Source organism: Dicentrarchus labrax, unplaced genomic scaffold (genome assembly GCF_905237075.1).
Source record: "Dicentrarchus labrax unplaced genomic scaffold, dlabrax2021, whole genome shotgun sequence".
Lineage (NCBI taxonomy): Eukaryota > Metazoa > Chordata > Actinopteri > Moronidae > Dicentrarchus > Dicentrarchus labrax.
The window spans coordinates 11,421,945-11,447,158 of record NW_026136712.1 but is presented as its reverse complement, the minus strand read 5'-3'; the positions used below and the strand labels follow the sequence as shown (position 1 = coordinate 11,447,158).

Genomic DNA, 25,214 nt, shown 5'->3' with positions numbered 1-25,214 from the left:
AATGTAATTATACAAAATCTAGTTTATTTTCCTTAGACCGTCCAAGGTATGTTAATTCATTAATTCAACTTATAGTGCGTGCCTCTTGTGCCACACTACCAACATTTTTGGATGAGATGGGATGAGACAATACAGAGGAAGTTAGACAAAAAGGAGAAATGGACCTTTTTATTTAGAGGTTTTTTTTTTTTTTTTTACTGAAGTAGCTAATAGTTATAAAATCAGACAGTCCATGATATAAAATGTAACTTCCTCTCTCAGGAACAGCAGCATTGTTAGAAAAAAGGAACCATGTTAATATCTCAAGAAAATGAAAAAATACATTTGCATAGGCTATTCCCTTAACATATGTTACAGCTGAAAGCCCATATTTTCACCGGCATTGGTGGGTTAAAGACACTTCCCTTTTTTTGGTATTTAGCACCACTCCTACCAATGAGATCTGTGGTTAAGGGTAAGGTTTTATTTAATTATTATTTGTTAGCCTCACATCAGTATCTACTACATCTGGATACTAATTTCTAAAGTTCTTTATCAGAAGTGTTTGAGTATGAATCTTGAAAAATTAGGGCGTAAGTCATTGGATCAAAATTAAACAATGTTTGGTGACAACATACATCACAGTGTGCTCAGATAAAACAGAAAGTGTACCAATGTTTAAACCCCTCCTACAATAGAGTTCCTCAAACTAGCTGCCTTGGCTTTCAGTCACCTTATGATTTCTGCATTTTGCTTTCGACATCTCCCTCCTTCACAGTTTCAGTCGTAAAAATTGTTAATACGGTGCGAGAAAGCACAAAGGTTTTACACAAGCTCAGAGAATACATCCCGCATAGTATTTTCCATGGGAGCATCACAATGAACTGGTTAATTACAACTACAGTATTTTTGTCAGGTAAGACAAGTTTATACCTCCTGATTTTGTCTTCCATTGTCTCTATATTTGTGACAGCAGTGAAAATATCCTGTCATTTCATTAAATGATTAAAAACTGTAATAATGGTACTTAGAAAAACAGTTAAGATGAAAAATTCAGCATTTGTATTTAATTTTCTCTGAACCTAACTAAAAATAATTGGACACAACACAATCTTTGTTTTAATTGTAGAAACTGAACACTGAGTTATGGTCATTTAGTACTTTGATTTAGTGACCTATTTATTTAGTTTGTAACAAATAGGTCACACCTGCAAGAGTCTGGCAAGTAATTACGGGAAAACAGTATAACATATCAAAAAACAATTAATTTACAATTGAGTCAGGGTCGGACAAATATGTTACCAAATTTGGTGAAGATTGGAGGAGGAACATGCTACAAAAATGGGTGTGGTGTATCCCAACAGATTTGTCCGGACACACAAAATCCAACAACAACAATCTAACAACACCTAAAACTAAATAGGACTAGTTCGAGTCCATCCATTAATTATGTATATGGGCTTATATGTGCAGGGCTGCAGGGTGGAACTGGAGGCATTGTACACTCTAGACAAGCTGACATTACTCTGCCCCTGAAAGTTAACATGATCATTTTGCTAAACCCACACAACTTGTGAGACTAAGTGAGATACACAACACAGTACATCCTACTTATACTTATCAGATAGTATGCGGCAATGAAAGACTTCCTGCAGCTGTAAAATATTACGCAACTGGTGGTTTAGTTTAGTTCAGTATATGAAGTGACTTACAGAAATGCTGGATATTACAAAACTTATAAGGCTACTGTAATCTAACAGAGGCTGTACTGGTGACAAGAAAAAGCAGAGCCTGGGGGTGTTGTCATCTTGGTGATTAATCTTTATATTTTTCCAGAGAAACAATGACAAACATGAGACATGATGTCATTGTGGAACACTTTGAAATGCACATAATATTAGTATCCATTGGATGTGTTAGAGCAGATCTATTAGAGGAAGTTGTTTTTAATAACACATTATCTAATCACACCACACTATTAAACGCACTAATCTATACTCTTTTGGCCATTTTTAGAGAACTCCATGTTGTGGCCAAAAAAGGAAAATAGGAAGGCTTCATTTGTGGGACAACAGTCAGTTTCAGGAAGAGCAAATATAGAAGGTAGAACTACATGTTGCCATTTAGAGTAGTATACTGTATCTTTACATTTAAGTTAGTCTCTCTGACTCTCTGACTCAGTATTTCCTAGATAAAACAGTATTGTTTCTGCTATTAAAGAATGGAGGAAATATTACAGAGAATCAGAATCTAAAGTAAACACAAAGACAGATACTTACTAAAAATTTCAACCTGAATATGTTTTTTAAAATAAATAATTGTTTAGGGCCACTTTATTGAGAATAAGAAAATGTCGGACTTTGGCGCTCCCTAGTGGCATTATCAAAAAAAAAAGACTGTGGCAGACATCAATTCACACCACTGTACCATACGAGTGCACTGAAACCAACACATACCTGATACATTTTAAAGTTGCTAAAATTACAATCTACATAAAGTGGCTTTAAATCTGAAAAAATACATGGTTATTTCTTCTTTCTTTCCTCAGTGTTAAAAGCTGGACTTTGTTTTAATATCGATCCTGTGGCTTGGCAGTCGCTCACTAATAATGCTGCAGGTTTTGGATACCAGGTGGTGCAGAGACAATCAGAGTAAGTCAAAACATGGCTGTTGTGGAAAATCTATAAGAAAACGTTTCAGTCTCAATGTATTTGAAGCTGTTATCAGAGTTTCAGGAGCAGGACCACACCTCAGTTATCTCTCTTCAGGGATTTTCATAAATACCCTGCTAACCTCCTCCTCCCCTTTCACTAGAGTGTTCTACCCCCCAACCCACACCCCTTTTCCATCTCTTATTTCTGACTCTCCGAAGGGTCCTAGGGGGCGCTCGGGTGCCACTGCGGATTCCCCACTCTGCAACGACATCCCAGAAACAGATTCAAGCATAATACATACTCTTAGTTCAGTGAATAAATCATTGAAATGTATCTTGTTGATGGTGTGGTCCTTGATAGTGAATGAGGAATAAAGCTTGTAGCGTTTTTATATAAACGATTTGGGATTCATTTCACTACTGTATACACAGATAGGCTCTTTCACACGTTTGTCTGGTTTCATATCCTCAGCTTGCTGGTCAGTGCTCCTCTTGCAACATATGCACAGAGTGGAAGGGGGCAGATCTATAAGTGCTCCACCACATCCTGCAACCAACTACCAATTTCAGGTAAGCAGCTTCTCATTTCTAAATGCTTCATATATACTATTAAACTAAACTGAAATTATAAATGCTATTTTAAGCACACAAATTCTTATTACCTTACAAGCATTAGGGGTTGGTTACTGAGTCCTAAGAGGAGTGTTTCCTGAATCCACCTGATAAATATTGTTTCAAGATATTTTAAGGAAAGATACTGAGATAGCTTTGAAGGGTATTTGTTGTAAGATTCAGCCTTCATGACATACGTTAACTTGCCAATAAGAGAAATATTCTATTCTACTTGTTCCACCAATTTTGGTGTAGCATATGTTAGGATTCAATAATGGACCAAATGACTTGTTAGAATGGAAATAGTTTGTATTTAATGCTGTTTAAAATTGAATCAAAGGCATATAGTCATATGATACAGGCTATGAGACACTGCTATATAGTTTGGGAACAGTGAATATGAACTGGCTAATGCTGCTAATACTTATCAGATCACAAGGGGAAACATTTTATCAGTGGTACCTGTGGTTTGTAGTGATCACTGAGACTGTTGTTGCTATCACAAAGTGTCTCAAAAGACTGCTTTAATGTAACTGATAAACATTTTCAATCCAGTGCCAGGTTTCGCCGTCAACATGTCCCTTGGTTTGACCATGACAAATGATCCAACCACACAAAATACTTTGGTGAGCTGGTAAACTGCAAAGATTCACAGTACATTGTTAATATCAATGCAGAGGTCAGAGAAATCCACTTTTCTTTCTACCAGCGAAATCATTTTTCTCACTGCTTCAAAATGTATCAATGCACAGAAAAGACAGAATCATATCTATTAATCAGGATTTAACTTTGTCTTTGTTTAGGCATGCGGTCCAACCATCCCAAAGGACTGCAAAAGTATCACCATGTACAACGGTCTGTGCTTTCAGATAGACCGTTCCAATAGAGTTGGATCTCCTATACCTTCATCTCTTGACGGTAAATATGTTGAGTATTTCATTATCCCGAAGGCAGAGTTAAAAACATAACAATAATAAAGGAAGTGGTGGAAGAGGTATATATCCTTCCATGTGAAATAGAATGAAATGTACTCACTACCATGACTCAGAGATGCTATATGCATGCATTATGTCTCACCCTGTATTGCTGTTTTGGCTGTGTTACTGCAGCTAATTAATGTCCCGTCAAGGACAAATAAAGGGTCTTGAACTATTGAACTCTAGACATTGATCCATCTCTTCTTTCTGACAGAGTGTCGGTCCGAAGCAGACATTGCATTTCTGTTGGATGGCTCAGGCAGTGTAGCTTCACAAGATTTTACAAAAATGAAGGATTTTGTGAAAAATCTGGTCAACTCATTCCAGGGAAAAGATACAAAGGTAGGATTGTGTTCACGCTTGCCAGCCAAACCATAGTATCTTATTAAAGGTCCAGTGTGTAGGATTTGGAGAGAAATAAAATATAATATGCATAACTATGTATGTTATTATTAGTGTATAATCACTTGAGAATATGAAATATTCTCATACATAATAATTTATGTACAGACACAGCGTTCCTTCTACAGAACCCGCCATGTTTCTACAGTAGCCACTGGTTGCACACACACACTCTCTGCATCACATTGACTTTAGACAGTATTTTTTGCACATTTTGCAGCCACCGTAGTTTCTCCTTCACGTCTGGAAGGGGAGGGCAAAGTGAGGGAGTTGCAATCTGCAACTACACTGCTAGAGGCCACTAAAAGCTACACACTGCACCTTTAATTCTCCCTACTGCCTAAATGCCTAATCTTTACTGGACAATTTGACTGTTATGAATGAATACATATTTAAATTTTTTTTTCCTTCTTTTTGCAGTTTGCCATTGCCCAGTTCTCCAATGCTCCCCTTGTCCATTATTACTTTGATACATTTGATATTAATAATTGGCGAACTCAAATTGATAGAATAAGACAGTTAACGGGAGGAACTTATACAGCTGCTGCCATCGAACATGTTGTGTAAGTGCTATTATAATGCTAATGTCATTAATAACATTACCTCATGCAGATTTTATGTACAGACAGGAAGTGAACAATATGGTTTTTCTTAGATTTAACTTGTGATGTGATATTTTGCACCTATCTATTTTGAGTAGGTACGCCAAATTTGGTGCTCGACCCTATCATTGCTTGAGTCAGGTTGTGCCGTTTCCACTCATTCAAGTCTGCCTAACCCATATGTGTTAGATACAAAAAGATTACAAAATGACAGCGGAGCAGTGCGTAATCCTGACAGTAGCAATAGATGGAAACGGGTAACCTTTTATAATCGGCAGCTGGTATTTCTTGGATACAACCAATAATACCACAATAATACCACAATAATACCACCATATCCTTATCTTTAAAGAGTCATCTAAAATCAGTTAGACACATTATACAGAAAGAACAATATTACAGTACTCACAGTACTAAAAGTGCACCTCAATCTCTCACTGAGGTATTATTGGTTCATCTGGGAACACAAGGGCCTCTTTTGCCTTTATACTTTGGAGGAGCAATAAGACAGAAATTGAATGCCATTGCTCATTGGTTTTATCCATGCAGAGGCTTTTGGTTTTACTTTTGACTATATCTTCTTGTTTATTTTCTTAACCATAAAATATTTTTTCTACAAGAATATGTATTGAAAGCAGATCTTTCTTTTGGCAGCAATAACGTCTTCGACCCAAGTAGAGGTTCCAGATTAAATGTGAAGAAGGTGTTGATAGTCATTACAGATGGAGAATCTCATGACCGAAGAGACTTGCCCTACGCAGCATCTTTAGCTCAAGGCAAAAACATTGTTCGATTTGCTATTGGGGTAAGTTGTAGCCATATATTTTTAATTTAATATATACAGTTACTCTCTCTCTCTCTCTCTTTATGGATAGATAGATTGATAGACTGATTGATTGATAGTATGTTTGAATTGCATATAATGGACAATATGTTTAAAAAGTTTGGAATCAACTGCCACAATAACTTGATTGTGTAAAGTCAGATGGCTGAGAAGATTACTCTATATGTTTGAATAGCCTTTCATGCTTTTAGGTTGCACAAAGCCCTCTTTCTAAATCGATATTATTTTGTATGCAAAAACAGTAATTAAAAAGGAGAGAATGGGTTGTCTCCAGGAATTGAACTGGTTTAGAGTGGCAATGTGTACAGATGTCCTGTTTTGGTTGATTTATTTGGCTGTGGTCTATAATAATGCAAAGTAACAATCAGTACAGCAAACACCATACATAAACACAAATACAGATACACAAACATAATAAGGTAACTAAGGTTGCAAAGGACTGTATTCGGTACTCAAGTGTATCACAGTGATCATATAACGTACACAAATCACCTCACATTACGCATATAGACAGCGTGAACACAGATAGCATTAACTTATGCACTGCTAAACAGTACACAATGTTAGCATCCAGTCAGACAGTATAATGTCGTTAATCCCACTTTATGGCATTTACACACAGCAATAAACCAGGGAGGTAGAGGGAGGAAGATTACAGTATATCAACCGCAGAACAGCACGGCGGTTCACACACGTGGTGCATTCAATGGCATCGGAACGGCTATGGGACGTTCAAGAGCGTGGGAAACTCACAGAGAACAGGCTATTACTGAATGGAACTTAGCTCAATAAACAATTTAACAATACATTAACAATGTGGGCTTTCTAACAGTAATGTTTTGTACACGGAGAACCCCCCTACGGAAGCCCGTGATAACTAGTTAATTTTCCCCGAGATAACGATATAATTAATTCGAGATCTCGAGATAATGACTGTGATACGATAACTGCGGTCAAGCCAGCCCTTACACTTAAATTTACAGCGTATTCACTTCCGGTTTTCAAAATAAAGGTATTAAAAACAGTAAGCTATAATTCAAACCTCAAACAATTCCTGGCTATGGGTGGTATATTTGACTTCTAAGAATACAAGTATACTTAATATCAAGCATTTCTACTACACCAATATGGAGAAAATCAATAATAAAAGTCCCATATTAATACCTCCAGATTCAATATTTGACCATAGTGGATGGTATATTTGACTTCTACACGTATAAGACTACAAGTATACTTAATATCCAGCATTTTTACTGAACCAATTTGGAGAAATTCAACAATAAAATTCCATATTTGTACCTGCTTTTACTGTTCCTCAAATATATGAAAAGATGCCTCTTGGAGATACAAATATGGAACTTTTGTTTTGGCATTTCTTCACATTGGTGCAGTAGAAATGCTTGATATTAAGTATGTTTTTTATTCATCATGGGCGCCTGAAACACTTTAATGTAACATATTTTATTTTAAATGTAGGTTTGAATTATAGCGTACTGTTCTTAATACCTTTATTTTGAAAACCGGAAGTGAATACGCTGTAAATTTAAGTGTGGCTGATTTTGCAGTTATCATATCACAGTCATTATCTCGAGATTTCGAATTAATTATATCGTTGAAATTAATTATATCGCTATCTCTGGAAAACAAAGTTTCGTTATCTCGAGATCTCGAGAAAATTAAGTCGTTATCACGGGAAAAAGGAGGAAATAAAATGTATGAATGCATGGCCCTTTAGGGCTTCTGTAGAGAACAAAACACTGTACAATTGTTTAACCAGACTGACAAGTGAAATGACAGAAAGAGCAACAGTGGGTGGCTACATCAGTATTTTAAAAGTAGAGAAATTAAACATCAATATGACAGGTGGATCCAAACTTTTTTACAGTATGTATACAGTATATTTACAACTATGTAAGTATGTTTTTTTAGAAATGTAAAATGTTTGCAGTAGCTGTCTAAACTGTTTATATTATATATATTAAAGAATCAGTTGGAAAGTTAGTAAATGGAGTCAATATTGTACATTCAAATATTCAATCAATCCCCAGGTGGGAGGTGCATTTTCTAACGTCGCAGCAAAACAGGAACTGGACACCATTGCGTCTGATCCCCCAGCAAGCCACGTATTTCGAGTGGATAACTTTGGTGCACTTGAACAAATAAGGCAGAATTTGCAGGACAAAATCTTCTCAATTGAAGGTACAGATGTAAACTCACCATAACAGCTTACAATCATTTTTGCATGTTCAGTTTAAATTACCATGAATATTTAAGTTAAAAAAGGAAAGAATGAATAGTTTCATGTTGTTTATTACAGTCTCATTTAAAGCGGACCATCCACTGTATAAAAGTATTTATGGAACTGTGGAATTCAACTTACATGCAGACCATGGAATGAAGAAACTTTAATTCTTATTATGTTGCTGTTACAGGTTCTCAAACAGGTGGAGAGTCACTGAAAATGGAAATGTCTCAACAAGGATTCAGTGCAGCTTATGTGCCTGGGGTAATTAAAACCAGCAGAAATTAGCTGGACAATGCAGTTGTACAGAAACACACACATTGTGGCTAACAAGCACAAAAAGTTACACAGTTATATAGAATCCATTGTGGCAAACACATTTTCTTTAAATTTCTGTATAATTTGCAGGGATTTCTGATGGCTATTGTTGGCGCCAACCAGTGGAAGGGAGGCTACCTGCAATACAGAAGCGATGGCTCGAAGAGCAGCTCTTTTGAGCCTGAATATATGGAGTCTGACAGTTATCTGGGTATGAATATGACAGTAATAAACTAACACATATAGATGTCATCATGTAAATGCAGTCTGTCCTGGATGAACCATCTTTCTTTCATTGTCTATCACGGGCAACTTCAACCAGTAAGATCCGTCAACAGAGGAGCAAAAACACATTTTCCTCACAGGACGTTGATTGGTCCGAACCACTGTCGTTCGGTTATTGTAGTTTTGTGTTTTCCATTAGTTTTTATTTTTATATATTTTTTTGTTTTCAATTCACTTTAGTTTCAGTATGGGGGCTAATTGTCAGGGGCAAGATTTAAGAAGTTCAGAATAGGTATTACAATACAAACACTTCCCAATAAACATATGCCCCAATGCCTCCTTATGCTTGTTGTGTAGACAAATTTGACTAAACTGACAAAGACTAAAACAAACAAAAAAACAATTCCTGCATATTTTTGATTTGATTATAGTTATTTTTTAGTAGTTAACAATATTGTTTTCATTTTTTCTGAAGTTTAGTTTTTATTCTTATTTATTTCAGTTAACTAACATGATTTCTTTACACCTAGTTTTAGTTTTTAGTTTCATTTTGGTTAACAATAATTTGATTTGATTTATTTGGATCTCTTTTAGCTCAATGGCAAATCTTCCAAGAGTCTATATTTAAAAACATTTAAGCATAATTCATGTGTAATTTACACATAATTGTTGACATACACATATATAACCTTAATACATTGGCACATATAGCCTGCTGTAATGTACTTACACATACACATATTCATCAGCACATGTTCACATATAATACCAATATTTACAAAACTACTGACAATACAATACAATAGTGTGATGATAACTATATCTCGTAATCGACAGTCCAACTGCCCACTCTCTCAAAAATATACAACATCGTCTTAATAAAAAGGTTAAGTTACATTTCAAAGTAAAGAAACAAGTACTATACCCACCATTGACCCTGTTGATAGATCTCATACGATTCTGAGTTGTGCAGAAGCCAGTAAGATGTCAGCGAATCCTGGTAGCTCAGCTAATGTAGAAATAATTTGTAATTAATATTTGCTAAAATGTCATTTTCAACATTGTTCCCTATAAAGATAATGACAACACTGAAGCTTAAAAAATCAGCAAAATAAATGTAATTTGTCCACAGTTGGCCAACTCTGTGGTTACATTAACATATGGGTTTGACTCTTGAATTCTAGGTTACTCCATGGCAGTTGCTAAAACGAGCGGAGGACCATTGACAATTGTTGGTGCTCCAAGATATAAACACAGAGGAATTGTGATGACAGTTTATAGAAACATCAGGAGCCAATATATTGATCCCTATCCATGGCAGGTGTGTGTTTAAAATTAAGATGAATAAACGGTCCTGAAAGACAACATGAAGCATATTAAAAATATATTTTCTTGATAATTTACATAATATTTTCTTAATAAAAACATTTGTTTTTTTCTTTGATGTAATTATTTGTATTGATTATTTGGTGCTTACACAGTTTCAGAGTGGTGAATATTTTGGGGCAGAGGTTTGTGCCATGGATGTAGATCGAGACCCCTACACGGACCTGGTCCTCATATCTGCCCCCATGTACGTGGACAGTGATAGAGAGGGAAGAGTTTACGTTTGTGGCTTAACTAATTTGGTAAAGGACCTTTTTTATCCAGTGGCATTAAATTAATTTATTTAATGACTGTGCAAACATTGACTCTCATCCTTATATTTTCAACAGAATGTCGAGTGTCACTTAGATTCTCCATCATTACTGAGAGGGGATGCATCCGACAAAGGAAGGTTTGGGTCTTCTCTTGCTGTACTTCCTGATCTAAACGCAGATGGTTTCAATGATCTGGCTGTTGGAGCGCCTTTGGAAAATGATGGTCAAGGCAGCATCTACATATTCCACGGCGAAGGAGGAAGAAGAATGAGCCTTGCTTACTCACAGGTAAGTGAGATAAAATAAGCAACAAAACAAAAAACAGATCCAGTATCTATGGCTTCATGTTTGTCACTGTAATTTTATATAAAAATTGTATTTTATGAATTAAAATATTTCCATTTACATAGAGAATTGCAGGCTCTGAAGTCAAGTCAGGACTGAAGTTCTTCGGTATGTCGATCAGTCAGTCGTCCTTTGACCATAGTATGGACGGTCTACCTGACTTAGCGGTGGGTTCAAAGGGCACAGTTGTCTTACTCAGGTAAGTCCAAGATGCTCCTAACATACATATTACGTTCTAGTGTAATTCTACCATTTATGTAAATTTGTAAGCTTAATATGCTACAACCACGAGGTATAACTTTGTGTGCAGACCAAAGAACTGTTCAATAAGGATTAGATTTTCTATTGGATCACTGATCACAAAGGGGTTTTCACTTGTATTTCCCTGCTCTGTCTATTTCCAGATCAAAGCCTATAGTAATGGTGGAAGCTCTGGTGTCATTCAGCCCAAACGAAATCCCTACTCAAAACACAGACTGCACAAAACCATTGGAAAACATAGCTAAAATCTGCTTTGAAATGACCAGACACTCTACAGTAACAGAAGGTTCCTGATTTTCCTTTGTTCTTTAATTTAGAAAAATATTTGTATGTCTTTACACTGATAACCTCTTAATGTAACTCTATCTAATCTATTCCAGCTAAAGCAAAAATTGACTATACGTTAACGCTGGATGCCACTCGCAAGGCTCCAAACAACCGAGCGTACATCAGTGACAAACAACGAGTGAAGACTGGATCAATTAATCTTGATCTTCAAAAGAAACAATGTTTTAGTGTGGAATTCTTTGTTGAGGTGAGTTTTTAGACATACACAGGGGAAATTCAGGTGTTACATTATATATAACATGAGAACAACCTTCTTTAACCCACATAAATTCAATGGGGAAAACCCCAACGTCTCTTATTCTGAGAAATCTCATGTTTGTGTTAAAGAGTTCCAGTCCTCACAACCTTAACAGTATCTCACAGTAGTGCCCTCTTCTTGCAGGCTTGCCCAGAAGATGCTCTCAATGCACTTTACAATGAAGTCAGATTCATCTTTGATGGTTTGCCTTCAACCAACCACAATCTCAGGCCAAGTCTCGCCCTGCAGGCTCAGACAACATCCATTCATCCTGTAAGTAATCTTGACTCTCATTTATTGGTCAGTCTAAATATTAACTGAACAATAAAGCCTATATAAATAAAGTCTTTGTGAACAAAAAACACTTCACATTTGCCACTACTTTTTGTATTTGCCAATTTCACATTAGCTACTGTATGGAGCTCTGCAGTGCTGTGAAATTGTATTCATTTATAAGAGTAGGTAGTCAGACGTGTCTTTGTCAGATGTTTATATGTTTATAACCCTTCATACTCTCGTTCACAGTTAGGGTTTGAAATCAACTGCGGTGCGGACAGCCAATGTGTAGACAACCTGAAACTGGATTTCAACTTTACTAAGTGAGTTACAAAAGTGAAGCCTAACTTGGGTGTGTGGTCCTATATTTCTATTCTTTCAGTACGTTGGTGGTTCGATACCCGGCTCCTTCTACCACATGTTGAAGTGTCCTTGAGCAAGATACTGAACCCCAAATTGCAAATAACCTTTGCCATCGAGGCACTGTATGAATGTGTGTGAATGTACATTTACCATAAGCTGAAAGCATTGCTAGGCTTTAAGTCTTTCTCCTGCCTTATAATTTGTCAGATCGTTAGAGGTTAAAGTGGGCATTGATGAACTGTTGGATGTCACTGTCTCAGTGGAGAACACAGAAGAAAACTCCTACAACAGCCGCGTCATCCTCACATATCCAGCTGGAATCTCCTTCAGGAAGTTTGCAAGTCTAGAGGTAAAGCATCGGGATCAAGTCTGTTTCAATTAATCTCTGGTCAACTGCTTTCTCATGTCATGATGTGTGCTTTTGTCTTGTTTATTTATATATATTTTAATAAAAGGGAAGAATTGAGTGCACCTCCTTGGACAGTGAAGACGGCTCATCACGAGGAAAGACAGACTGCACTGTTGACAAGCCTATTTTCAAGAGCAATTCTAAGGTTTGTTCTTTGTACAGAAGGATCTGTTCTCACTGCTGCAGAGACAGTCCTGCAAAAAGAGCAGGTAATCTGATTTCCCTCCTTACTTTCACTTTAGGCTTCCTTTATTGTCTCCTATGGGATTGAGACCAATAATCAACTTGACACGAGGATTTTTGTCACTGCAAATGCTACCAGGTACTGCTCAGCTGTCCGCCTACAAGTGCAGAAATAGACAAGTATATATGTGTTTAATTTTCCTGTTGTGCAAATAATTTCACCTCTCTCTTAGCGGGAATCGGGAGCACTCTGTATCAAGTCAACTCTACAAAATGAAATGGATTGATGTGAAGTACAGCATTTTCGTTACAATTCAAAGGTTTGTGTTCTATGTAAAGCCAAACTAAAAAAGTAATAATTTGAAGTTGTCAATGTATTACCTAATATTTATGAAATATTTAATGTGTCTGTTCAGTTCCCTCAGCTACACCAATTTCACTTATGGAAAGAATGATTTGCAGAAACCAGTCCAACAATCAATTGTGGTAAAATATCATATCATAATTCCAATAACAGTTAATTAACTTGATTCAGACTTTACTTCAATGCTCAGTTAGTCTATTTAATACCAGACATCCTTGTCTTTTCCTCCTTTTTCTTAGGTTTCAAATGATATCAGAGCACTGAATTTGACTGTGGTGATCAAGGTGCCAGTAAAGCTTGGTGACAAAGACATCTGGGTGGATTCAAGCAGTTTGCAGGTAACATGTGGGAACTTGTAGTTACTGTATACAAAAAACGTCTCTAGTGTTTATTTAACTACAGCCTCAAGCATGCATGGATGGATGGATGCAATTATATGAGCACCACATCTTGTTCTCTGTTAAACTGACATGAATTGGCCCTATTTCAGTTTCCAGACTGCCAAGAAGGCAAGGATGAAGAACCTCGTGTCACAGATTTTGTTGCTGCGATACAGAAAAATAAGTTAGTGGTAAGTATGCCTCTACCATCTACATACATTATGGCATTTAGTGTTTATACTTGTTACAAGCACTTTAAAAGAAATGTTTATGTGACACTGCATTACTCATTGCTGCAAACTCATTGTCTTTTGGTAAAATTCATTTACCCTCACATGATCTACTGGCTCCTGGTCTATTACCAAGTTCAAATAGGAAATGAACAGCAGGCTTGTGCTTAATAGTGTGTGGTTTCTACCTCCTGATTGGACAGTGGGAGCAAAGATCTGTCTCAGGGGGCCACGGTGGAGCCCCATTGGGGTTAACCAATTGCAAACCATGTGAGAGTGCTATGGACGTATTCAGAGAACTTGAGTTACTTTCAGGTAACTAGTATCTCTTCATCCTCCTAGTTTGCAGGCACAATAACAGTTTTCTCTGCTTTCTGCCATTTAATCACCAACAGGATTGCTCTGTAGCCACGTGCAGAGTGTTCAAGTGCAGCAGGTTCATGGGAAGACTGGAGCAAAAAACGTACAAAATCTCCGCTAACCTTAGTTCTGGATGGATAGAGCAGGTAATTCACGTGTATGTATAATAGTCAACACATTAATTGATGAGTTTACATTTTATGCACAATTTAAGTGCAGCATTTGGAAGTATTTTGTATGCGCCGCAAAGGGCAAAACGCTGCAAAGGGCAAAACGCTTCAAACACGGGATGATGCAAATCCAAAAACACACAAACACATAAAACAAATCCAACAGAGAAATGCTGGAATCTCAGAAACGAAGCAGAAGCACAAACTTACAAACCCACAAAACAAATGCCAAAGAAAAAATGCTGCAAATTTCAAAAACACACAAAACCCCAAAACAACTGCGAGATAGAAACGCTGCAACCTGAGGGATGGACCAGTCTTGTGGCACTGTTTTTGGAGGGGAGAGTAAAAAGGTACGTTTTTCTTTATGTTTTTTTTAAACACTTTGCCGTAATCTTTCATAATATTGTAATATTATATTATTATAAAGATAATATTACAATCTTATTATAATTATATTATATTTTTATAATAATATAATATTATAGAAGAATATAATAATAATATTATAATAAGTATAATATTCTTCGATAATATCAAATCATATTAAATCATATTAAATCATATTAAATCATATGATTATAATATTATAATTATATTATAATATTGTAACATTATAAAAGATTACGGCCAAGTGTTTAAAAAAGACATAAAGGAAAACGTACCTTTTTACTCTCCCCTCCAAAACTTAGCCAACTTCTTTCTTCTTCTTCTTCTTCTTCTTCTTCTTCTTCTTCTTCTTCTTCTTCTTGTCTTTCGGGTCTGGTCCCACAGGACTGGTCCATCCCTGCCGTTTGCAGTGCGTTTGCCCTTGTCGGCCATCGTAATTTTGACTATAAATGGTCTAAATCTAAAATATCAGAAATTATTTTCGAATGAAATTAGAAAAGACATAAAGATCAAATCAATAGGCTCATCACACCCCCCATTTTCTCTCAAACAGATCGGACTTAAATCCGCCAAATTCCTTCTGACCAGCACGGCCAGTCTGGAGTACGACAGAAAACAGTTCATCTTCTATTCAACAGGGCCCAGCAACGAACCTCCTATTCGCAAGGTGATTACACATTATTTTAACTTATTTCTGTGTTTTAAAAGAGCATGACTTTGATCCAGATTTTGTCATTTCATTTCTCAGATTGAGGCAGAGGTAGAAGTGTATCCTGAACCCGACTTCACCAAAGAGATTGTCGGAGGATCCCTGGGAGGGTTGGCTCTGCTGGCTTTACTCACTGCTGGCCTGTATAAGGTGAGACACTGTTCAGCTTTATGGAGGCATTTTACATTTTCAAATATTTGACAGTTATTTTCTCATCTGGTTTGGTTATTTTTATTTTTTATTATTATGCATGTTTTTATACTTTGTTTTGTGTACTTTTAGGCTGGATTTTTCAAGAGTAAATACAAGGAGATGATCAATGAAGATGCAGCAGGTGAAGGGGCTGATGGAGTCGAAGCCACACCAGATGCACAAGCATAAAATCAGTTGATGTCCTACAGACCAATTTTCCAGATGCAGTACATCCATACTATTAGTCTGCTGATTGTAGCTGACTGCAAAACAACAGAACTGGTCCAACATCTACAGTGGTGCTGTTATCTCTAATTAGTTCATCCATACCTCTCAGAGTTGAAGAAATCTGAACTGGAAACGATTAAACATCCTGCCATTTAGAGGAATGTACTTAATTTGTGTCCATTCCATCACATTTACTCCTTTGCTCACTCGTTCACTATTTCCTATGATAGAAGTTCCTAATCTGGGGGTTGGGACCCCAACAAGGGGTCACAAAATGACTTGAAGGTGTCACAAATTAGGAAGTAATAGTAGGTGTATAGTTTTGCCTCTTCAGTCCGCTAAAAATGATTTTAAAAGTCTGAGGAGGGAAAATCACCCATCGAGTTAACGTTCAGATATGCACCCCATAAAAAAAGTGCTCACAATCAGAACCAATGTCTTATCTTATGCAAACTTAATAATTTATTTTATAGTGAGCAGTAAATTGAGCATAAATTTCACTCAAAATGTTGACACTCAAATAAAATGGTGGAGGGTAAATATAGTGCTTTATATATAGAGAGGAGTTTTTGAGAGGACATTTTTTTTCTACAATGCATTTATATTTCTGCAAACTGTTTATTCATTTTGAGAATTAGTCGTATTGTGAAAAAATATTTATATACATAAATATATATCTATATACCAGCTATATTCAGGTTCCTGTCACATATTGTACTGTAAAACTGCTGAATTATAATGTATGTATGCTTAGGATGCTCACTTGCAAAAAACATATTTGATTTAACTTTTTTGGAGAATGTGAATTGCTTTGCTTAAATGGTAAAATGTGCAATATCGACATTCTGAATTTACATAGAGACAATAAAAAGAGATTTTATGCTTCATCAATATTTATTATATATATGTGATTCGATTTCATTTTACCTGTCTTAACAATTTAAGAAGATTTAACTTCATACATGACTCTTCCCTGTACAGTTCATTTCTAGAAAAACAGTAAAATACATTTTGTTATAAAAGTATGAAGTTTGTTAAAAGTGCGTCATGAAGCAACGTTTTAACAGTTTGACCTGAGTATGTTAGTGCATTTAAAGAATGCAAATGTGGGCTTGAGAAGGGTGTTCAAAGTTGTCAGTTAATTTGACCTTTAAGTGCAAAAATTATAACATTATAAAAAAATAAATATTGAGGTAATGGACATAGCGAAAAAGAGGGATAAAGAAATTGCAAAACTTGGTGCATTTCCAGCTGCAGCAGCTTCAGGAGTCGGCATGTCGCCAACTATCTCCTTCAAGAAAGACCCGAACCTTGAAGTTTTGGCAAAGACCTGAATGTCAGCGCGGACTGATTTACTTCCACTCATTACAACGGCCACCTGGAACCAAGATGACTCGGACTTGCATAGCAGAGGGCCGCCATGATCCCCCTGCAAATATAAAAACACATGATTCATCATCACTGAAGTCCTGATACTCCCAATCTGAAAATGTCTGCCCTGATGACCAGACAGACAGATTTTAGAAACACTGATGGACAGAAAAACTTAATTTTACCTGTCGAAGATCCATGGTATAAGTGCAAATGTTCTCCAAATCAGAAGCATTTTCACAACTTGCCACTTCAGTTTCAGTGTCTCGAAGATGTGAGCCAGCTTTATCAGTGCCTTGGAAAATCACATTTCCTCAGTTCAATACACATGTTTGTGAATTATCGATCTACTTAAGATCTACTGAAATACACTTAATGCCAAACACAAAAAGTTGATAAACCCTTACCTCTGCTCTTGCTTCCCTTCTCCCAGCCAGCCACCCAGCATCTAGTTCCAATGGGGAAGGATCTGGCATTGCTGATGTCCATGCACACAGGCTGAATATAATCTCTGTAGATGACTGGTTTATTCAGCTGCACAAGGGCAATGTTGGAATCTGTGTTTTTGCTCACTGTAATGTTCACAAGGCCCAGAGACATCTCAAATTCTTCCAAGCCGTTCACAATTCGCTGGCCGAGAAACACACTCCACTCACGGATGTCTGGTTTGGGGCTGTCAGGAGAAAAAAGAACACCATATTTCATTATTCATTTCTAAATGTCTTTAATCAATAATAAGCAAAACGTGCTTTTATACTTACGTCGAGAAGCACTGGCCAGATGTGAGGATGAAATTGGCAGATATGAGGGTTCCTCCACAAGTGTGGACTCCATTTTTGTGGAGACTAACCATCCAGGGCCAACTTCCTCCAGGTACAACACCACTGTCACCTACAACACGGCTGTTCATTGGAGCTTTGCCACAAACTGACCCTAAATGAGAACATTTGATTAATTAAGAGAAGCAGAAATTAATTACAATGAGAGGAAAATACAATCTGAAAACAGTGAAAAAGTAAACTTAAAGGTTTACTTACTTGCAGGACTAGTTATACTTTGGGTAGTAGGAGTTGGTCTTGCTGTTGGTCTTGTTGTTGGGCTAGGTGGTAGGCCAGGACAGGTGTAGCTGCTGTCAGCATCCAGCCCACTGGAGGTGAACTGGACAAAGCCTGGCTTATCAGAGCTGATGTGGGAGTTGATCCAGGACTGGTAACTGGACACTCTGGAGTAGACTCCCGGCAGATTGGGCCGAGCACAGCCAAAACCAAAACTAACGATTCCAGACTGGACCCAGGCAGAGCCCTGTTTGTTCACCATTGGACCTCCAGAGTCGCCCTGAGGAGATGGAGAGGAAGACGTCTGAGGATTTCAAAAACATCCTAACGACATTGACTGAGAAGATACAAATCAAATGAAGCAGCCTACCTGACACGAGTCTTTGCCTCCTGCCAGAACACCAGCACAGATCATGTTGTCTGTGACTGTGCCGACTCCATTGAGACAGTTACACTGTCTGTTTCCGAGAACTGGAACCTCAACTTCTTGAAGAGTTTCAGGGAATGGTAATGACACTGAGGGAGCGACAAGAAGAGAGACAATTCACACATCCACCTGCTGTTCATAGATCACATGAACACTGAACTGTGTTTGTCAGCAACAAGCAGACTCACCTCCCTCCTTGACTGCTCCCCAGCCAGTGACCCAGCTATCAGTACCGTTGTTGAACACACTGTCACTGGCTGCCAGACACACAGGTCTGATGTAGTCTGTGAATTTGACTGGTGAGGAGAGTCTGAGCAGAGCGATGTCGTTGTCGTTGGTATTACTGTCATAGTTTGGATGCAGAAGGATTCTGGCAACAGTTCTGGACACTTCGTTTGGGTTTATGCCCTGCAGGTTCTGACGGCCGAGAGAAACCTGCCATCCAGACGTACTTGTACTGAAGGAAAAATTATAAAATGCATCCGTTTGAAAAAGATGGTGGACAAGAATTGCCAAACCACAGACTGACACACAGTAAAACTCATCCTATATTACATCACAGTTACCAACCTGGAGAAGCAGTGAGCAGCAGACATCACCCACTCTCTGTTGATGAGGGAACCACCACAAACATGGCTGCCAAAGATCTGCAGACTGACCTGCCAGGGCCAACTTCCAGCTGGAGCATCTTCACCTCCAACTATCTTGGTGTTCAGGGGAGTGATGCCACACACTGCAAACAAATGTTTTCAACTAAGTTGATCTTAAAATAACCATCCCTCCATACACACAAAACATCGTTACCATGAGCTTGCAGCTACCACCCCTCCAACACAGAAGTGATCCAGAGACACCAAGAAAAATAGGTGAAACCAACACACAGACTGCACCAGTGTTCACTGGCAATGTGTAAATATTACCGTAAGCAAAAACGAATTCGATCGGAATCATCTGAAATGTTTTATAGTCATAAAACTTTATGAGATTAATTAAAGAAAGCAAAACCTGCAAACTACTTCAGACAACCAATTAGAGTCCACTGCTTCACTCACATGGCATACTCCTTTCACTGCAACAAACCTCCAACATAGCTTTTTAATCATGGCGGTGTTCTTAAGCACTCAGTCCTCTGTTTACTCTGTTTGAGCATGCCTGCTGCCTCATCATTCACTTTAAAGCTGTGTTGACTCTTGCTGTTCAGCAGCATCTCAAAAACCCACCTCCACCACAACATCCACCTGCAAGTTCTGACTCTACCTTCATCTAGAGGAAAGTTAATACATTCAGCCGTCACTACCCGCTGTAAAGAGCTTTGTGATTCCTTTTGAGTAGACTGTGGCACTGCTGTCTACCACAATGTCATTTTAACACTAACACTAGTGGGTGCTTTACATGAATTGTAAAATTTTTACAAATAGTGGCTTTAATGAATAACCTAACTGAAGCATTTGTGCAGAGTAGGATGGAAAAAGTCAACTGTCATAAATCTGAGGATCAAACATGTGAGGTAGTGTAAAGATTGACATTTCAGATTTGCTTTACAAGATAGCTGACAATATATTCATTTCATTAAGAAGACACTAAATGATTTGTAAATTAAGAATACTGTTGTATTCAGCGTACTTACATTCAGCGCTTAGCATGGTTGATGATGGAGTTGTGGTTTTAGATACTGGTTCTGTAGTTGTGTCTGGTCCTGCAGTATCAGTAGTAGCAGCAATAATAACAGGAGGTGGCAGACCAGGACAGGTGTAGCTGCTGTCAGCATCCAGCCCACTGGAGGTGAACTGGACAAAGCCTGGCTTATCAGAGCTGATGTGGGAGTTGATCCAGGACTGGTAAGTGGACACTCTGGAGTAGACTCCCGGCAGATTGGGCCGAGCACAGCCAAAACCAAAACTTACTACTCCAGACTGGACCCAGGCAGAGCCCTGTTTGTTCACCATTGGACCTCCAGAGTCGCCCTGAGGAGATGGAGAGGAAGACGTCTGAGGATTTCAAAAACATCCTGACGACATTGACTGAGAAGATACAAATCAAATGAAGCAGCCTACCTGACACGAGTCTTTGCCTCCTGCCAGAACACCAGCACAGATCATGTTGTCTGTGACTGTGCCGACTCCATTGAGACAGTTACACTGTCTGTTTCCGAGAACTGGAACCTCAACTTCTTGAAGAGTTTCAGGGAATGGTAATGACACTGAGGGAGCGACAAGAAGAGAGACAATTCACACATCCACCTGCTGTTCATAGATCACATGAACACTGAACTGTGTTTGTCAGCAACAAGCAGACTCACCTCCCTCCTTGACTGCTCCCCAGCCAGTGACCCAGCTATCAGTACCGTTGTTGAACACACTGTCACTGGCTGCCAGACACACAGGTCTGATGTAGTCTGTGAATTTGACTGGTGAGGAGAGTCTGAGCAGAGCGATGTCGTTGTCGTTGGTATTACTGTCATAGTTTGGATGCAGAAGGATTCTGGCAACAGTTCTGGACACTTCGTTTGGGTTTATGCCCTGCAGGTTCTGACGGCCGAGAGAAACCTGCCATCCAGACGTACTTGTACTGAAGGAAAAATTATAAAATGCATCCGTTTGAAAAAGATGGTGGACAAGAATTGCCAAACCACAGACTGACACACAGTAAAACTCATCCTATATTATATCACAGTTACCAACCTGGAGAAGCAGTGAGCAGCAGACATCACCCACTCTCTGTTGATGAGGGAACCACCACAAACATGGCTGCCAAAGATCTGCAGACTGACCTGCCAGGGCCAACTTCCAGCTGGAGCATCTTCACCTCTAACTATCTTGGTGTTCAGGGGAGTGATGCCACACACTGCAAACAAACGTGTGTTAATAAGTATATGTGAAATGTATCATTCTAACCAAGCATGAGAATAAGAGCATTTTTAAAAATAACTTGAATCCTGGAGAAGCACTGCTAAGCTCTCCTTATTAAATTATAGAGAAACCTCAAATTTTAATTAAACATTTCAATAATTAGTTTAGGTCACTATGTAACTTTTGAATATGCTGATTTTGGTTATGGCAGTATCGAAAAAGACACCGTGCAAGCAACGCATACTTCTTCCCCTCAGCACTCACACAAAGATTGCACCAGTTTTAAACCGGATTGTCTCACTTTTCTGCAGAGCAATGTTTCATGGTTCCACTTGGTGGTGCAAAAGGCTTAGATGTTAAAATTTTACTAAAAGAGGCATTAATAATTGATGAGTTGAATAATCAACATGAGCAGAGAAAGAACATCAGTTTCAAGCAGAAGAAAAGACATGAAAGTATCAACATTCTTGAAAAAAGTGTTAATTGTTTATCAATTGAATAAATTACAGCCAAGTCTAACAATATACTCAAAATACTTTGGTAGTCAGGTTACTTACATTCAGCACTTGAAATCATGGATGGTAAATCTGTGGTTGTAACATCTGGTCCTGCAGTATCAGTAGTAGTAGCAATAATAACAGGAGGTGGCAGACCAGGACAGGTGTAGCTGCTGTCAGCATCCAGCCCACTGGAGGTGAACTGGACAAAGCCTGGCTTATCAGAGCTGATGTGGGAGTTGATCCAGGACTGGTAAGTGGACACTCTGGAGTAGACTCCCGGCAGATTGGGCCGAGCACAGCCAAAACCAAAACTTACTACTCCAGACTGGACCCAGGCAGAGCCCTGTTTGTTCACCATTGGACCTCCAGAGTCGCCCTGAGGAGATGGAGAGGAAGACGTCTGAGGATTTCAAAAACATCCTGACGACATTGACTGAGAAGATACAAATCAAATGAAGCAGCCTACCTGACACGAGTCTTTGCCTCCTGCCAGAACACCAGCACAGATCATGTTGTCTGTGACTGTGCCGACTCCATTGAGACAGTTACACTGTCTGTTTCCAAGAACTGGAACCTCAACTTCTTGAAGAGTTTCAGGGAATGGTAATGACACTGAGGGAGCGACAAGAAGAGAGACAATTCACACATCCACCTGCTGTTCATAGATCACATGAACACTGAACTGTGTTTGTCAGCAACAAGCAGACTCACCTCCCTCCTTGACTGCTCCCCAGCCAGTGACCCAGCTATCAGTACCGTTGTTGAACACACTGTCACTGGCTGCCAGACACACAGGTCTGATGTAGTCTGTGAATTTGACTGGTGAGGAGAGTCTGAGCAGAGCGATGTCGTTGTCGTTGGTATTACTGTCATAGTTTGGATGCAGAAGGATTCTGGCAACAGTTCTGGACACTTCGTTTGGGTTTATGCCCTGCAGGTTCTGACGGCCGAGAGAAACCTGCCATCCAGACGTACTTGTACTGAAGGAAAAATTATAAAATGCATCCGTTTGAAAAAGATGGTGGACAAGAATTGCCAAACCACAGACTGACACACAGTAAAACTCATCCTATATTATATCACAGTTACCAACCTGGAGAAGCAGTGAGCAGCAGACATCACCCACTCTCTGTTGATGAGGGAACCACCACAAACATGGCTGCCAAAGATCTGCAGACTGACCTGCCAGGGCCAACTTCCAGCTGGAGCATCTTCACCTCCAACTATCTTGGTGTTCAGGGGAGTGATGCCACACACTGCAAACAAACGTGTGTTAATAAGTATATGTGAAATGTATCATTCTAACCAAGCATGAGAATAAGAGCATTTTTTAAAATAACTTGAATCCTGGAGAAGCACTGCTAAGCTCTCCTTATTAAATTATAGAGAAACCTCAAATTTTAATTAAACATTTCAATAATTAGTTTAGGTCACTATGTAACTTTTGAATATGCTGATTTTGGTTATGGCAGTATCGAAAAAGACACCGTGCAAGCAACGCATACTTCTTCCCCTCAGCACTCACACAAAGATTGCACCAGTTTTAAACCGGATTGTCTCACTTTTCTGCAGAGCAATGTTTCATGGTTCCACTTGGTGGTGCAAAAGGCTTAGATGTTAAAATTTTACTAAAAGAGGCATTAATAATTGATGAGTTGAATAATCAACATGAGCAGAGAAAGAACATCAGTTTCAAGCAGAAGAAAAGACATGAAAGTATCAACATTCTTGAAAAAAGTGTTAATTGTTTATCAATTGAATAAATTACAGCCAAGTCTAACAATATACTCAAAATACTTTGGTAGTCAGGTTACTTACATTCAGCACTTGAAATCATGGATGGTAAATCTGTGGTTGTAACATCTGGTCCTGCAGTATCAGTAGTAGTAGCAATAATAACAGGAGGTGGCAGACCAGGACAGGTGTAGCTGCTGTCAGCATCCAGCCCACTGGAGGTGAACTGGACAAAGCCTGGCTTATCAGAGCTGATGTGGGAGTTGATCCAGGACTGGTAAGTGGACACTCTGGAGTAGACTCCCGGCAGATTGGGCCGAGCACAGCCAAAACCAAAACTTACTACTCCAGACTGGACCCAGGCAGAGCCCTGTTTGTTCACCATTGGACCTCCAGAGTCGCCCTGAGGAGATGGAGAGGAAGACGTCTGAGGATTTCAAAAACATCCTGACGACATTGACTGAGAAGATACAAATCAAATGAAGCAGCCTACCTGACACGAGTCTTTGCCTCCTGCCAGAACACCAGCACAGATCATGTTGTCTGTGACTGTGCCGACTCCATTGAGACAGTTACACTGTCTGTTTCCGAGAACTGGAACCTCAACTTCTTGAAGAGTTTCAGGGAATGGTAATGACACTGAGGGAGCGACAAGAAGAGAGACAATTCACACATCCACCTGCTGTTCATAGATCACATGAACACTGAACTGTGTTTGTCAGCAACAAGCAGACTCACCTCCCTCCTTGACTGCTCCCCAGCCAGTGACCCAGCTATCAGTACCGTTGTTGAACACACTGTCACTGGCTGCCAGACACACAGGTCTGATGTAGTCTGTGAATTTGACTGGTGAGGAGAGTCTGAGCAGAGCGATGTCGTTGTCGTTGGTATTACTGTCATAGTTTGGATGCAGAAGGATTCTGGCAACAGTTCTGGACACTTCGTTTGGGTTTATGCCCTGCAGGTTCTGACGGCCGAGAGAAACCTGCCATCCAGACGTACTTGTACTGAAGGAAAAATTATAAAATGCATCCGTTTGAAAAAGATGGTGGACAAGAATTGCCAAACCACAGACTGACACACAGTAAAACTCATCCTATATTATATCACAGTTACCAACCTGGAGAAGCAGTGAGCAGCAGACATCACCCACTCTCTGTTGATGAGGGAACCACCACAAACATGGCTGCCAAAGATCTGCAGACTGACCTGCCAGGGCCAACTTCCAGCTGGAGCATCTTCACCTCCAACTATCTTGGTGTTCAGGGGAGTGATGCCACACACTGCAAACAAACGTGTGTTAATAAGTATATGTGAAATGTATCATTCTAACCAAGC

General features: G+C 38.8%; 3 protein-coding genes across 4 annotated transcripts; 1 reads left to right on the top strand and 2 right to left on the bottom strand.

The window, feature by feature from the left end:
- The first annotated feature begins 717 nt into the window (after positions 1-717).
- On the top strand, positions 718-16,831 carry LOC127373316 (integrin alpha-M). 2 transcript variants are annotated; one of them, XM_051417679.1, is made up of 31 exons: positions 718-895; positions 1,996-2,082; positions 2,528-2,630; positions 3,105-3,202; positions 3,800-3,870; positions 4,048-4,162; positions 4,436-4,563; positions 5,044-5,186; positions 5,880-6,030; positions 8,118-8,268; positions 8,502-8,575; positions 8,720-8,840; positions 10,039-10,175; positions 10,336-10,482; positions 10,570-10,782; positions 10,905-11,038; positions 11,244-11,386; positions 11,481-11,635; positions 11,831-11,959; positions 12,212-12,285; positions 12,533-12,674; positions 12,781-12,879; positions 12,977-13,056; positions 13,151-13,237; positions 13,334-13,403; positions 13,521-13,619; positions 13,772-13,852; positions 14,287-14,397; positions 15,365-15,478; positions 15,560-15,670; positions 15,803-16,831. In XM_051417679.1, exons 1-31 carry the CDS (start codon positions 859-861, stop codon positions 15,899-15,901), a joined length of 3,504 nt encoding a protein of 1,167 aa, XP_051273639.1. In that variant the 5' UTR covers positions 718-858; the 3' UTR covers positions 15,902-16,831. The 2 variants fall into 2 exon arrangements, with proteins under 2 accessions (XP_051273639.1, XP_051273640.1); XM_051417680.1 differs by lacking the exon at positions 1,996-2,082.
- LOC127373317 (transmembrane protease serine 9-like) lies at positions 16,816-24,883 on the bottom strand. The gene is made up of 11 exons (XM_051417681.1): positions 24,615-24,883; positions 22,609-22,754; positions 20,421-20,757; positions 19,364-19,526; positions 18,982-19,250; positions 18,737-18,882; positions 18,349-18,646; positions 18,073-18,244; positions 17,719-17,984; positions 17,497-17,606; positions 16,816-17,369 (listed from the first exon to the last, which is right to left on the bottom strand). Exons 2-11 carry the CDS (start codon positions 22,651-22,653, stop codon positions 17,112-17,114), a joined length of 2,064 nt encoding a protein of 687 aa, XP_051273641.1. The 5' UTR covers positions 22,654-22,754; positions 24,615-24,883; the 3' UTR covers positions 16,816-17,111.
- LOC127373842 (prostasin-like) lies at positions 23,953-25,114 on the bottom strand. The gene is made up of 4 exons (XM_051418683.1): positions 25,086-25,114; positions 24,615-24,883; positions 24,370-24,515; positions 23,953-24,279 (listed from the first exon to the last, which is right to left on the bottom strand). The coding sequence occupies exons 1-4, from the start codon at positions 25,112-25,114 to the stop codon at positions 23,953-23,955; spliced, it is 771 nt and encodes a 256-aa protein (XP_051274643.1).
- Positions 25,115-25,214: the final 100 nt, after the last annotated feature.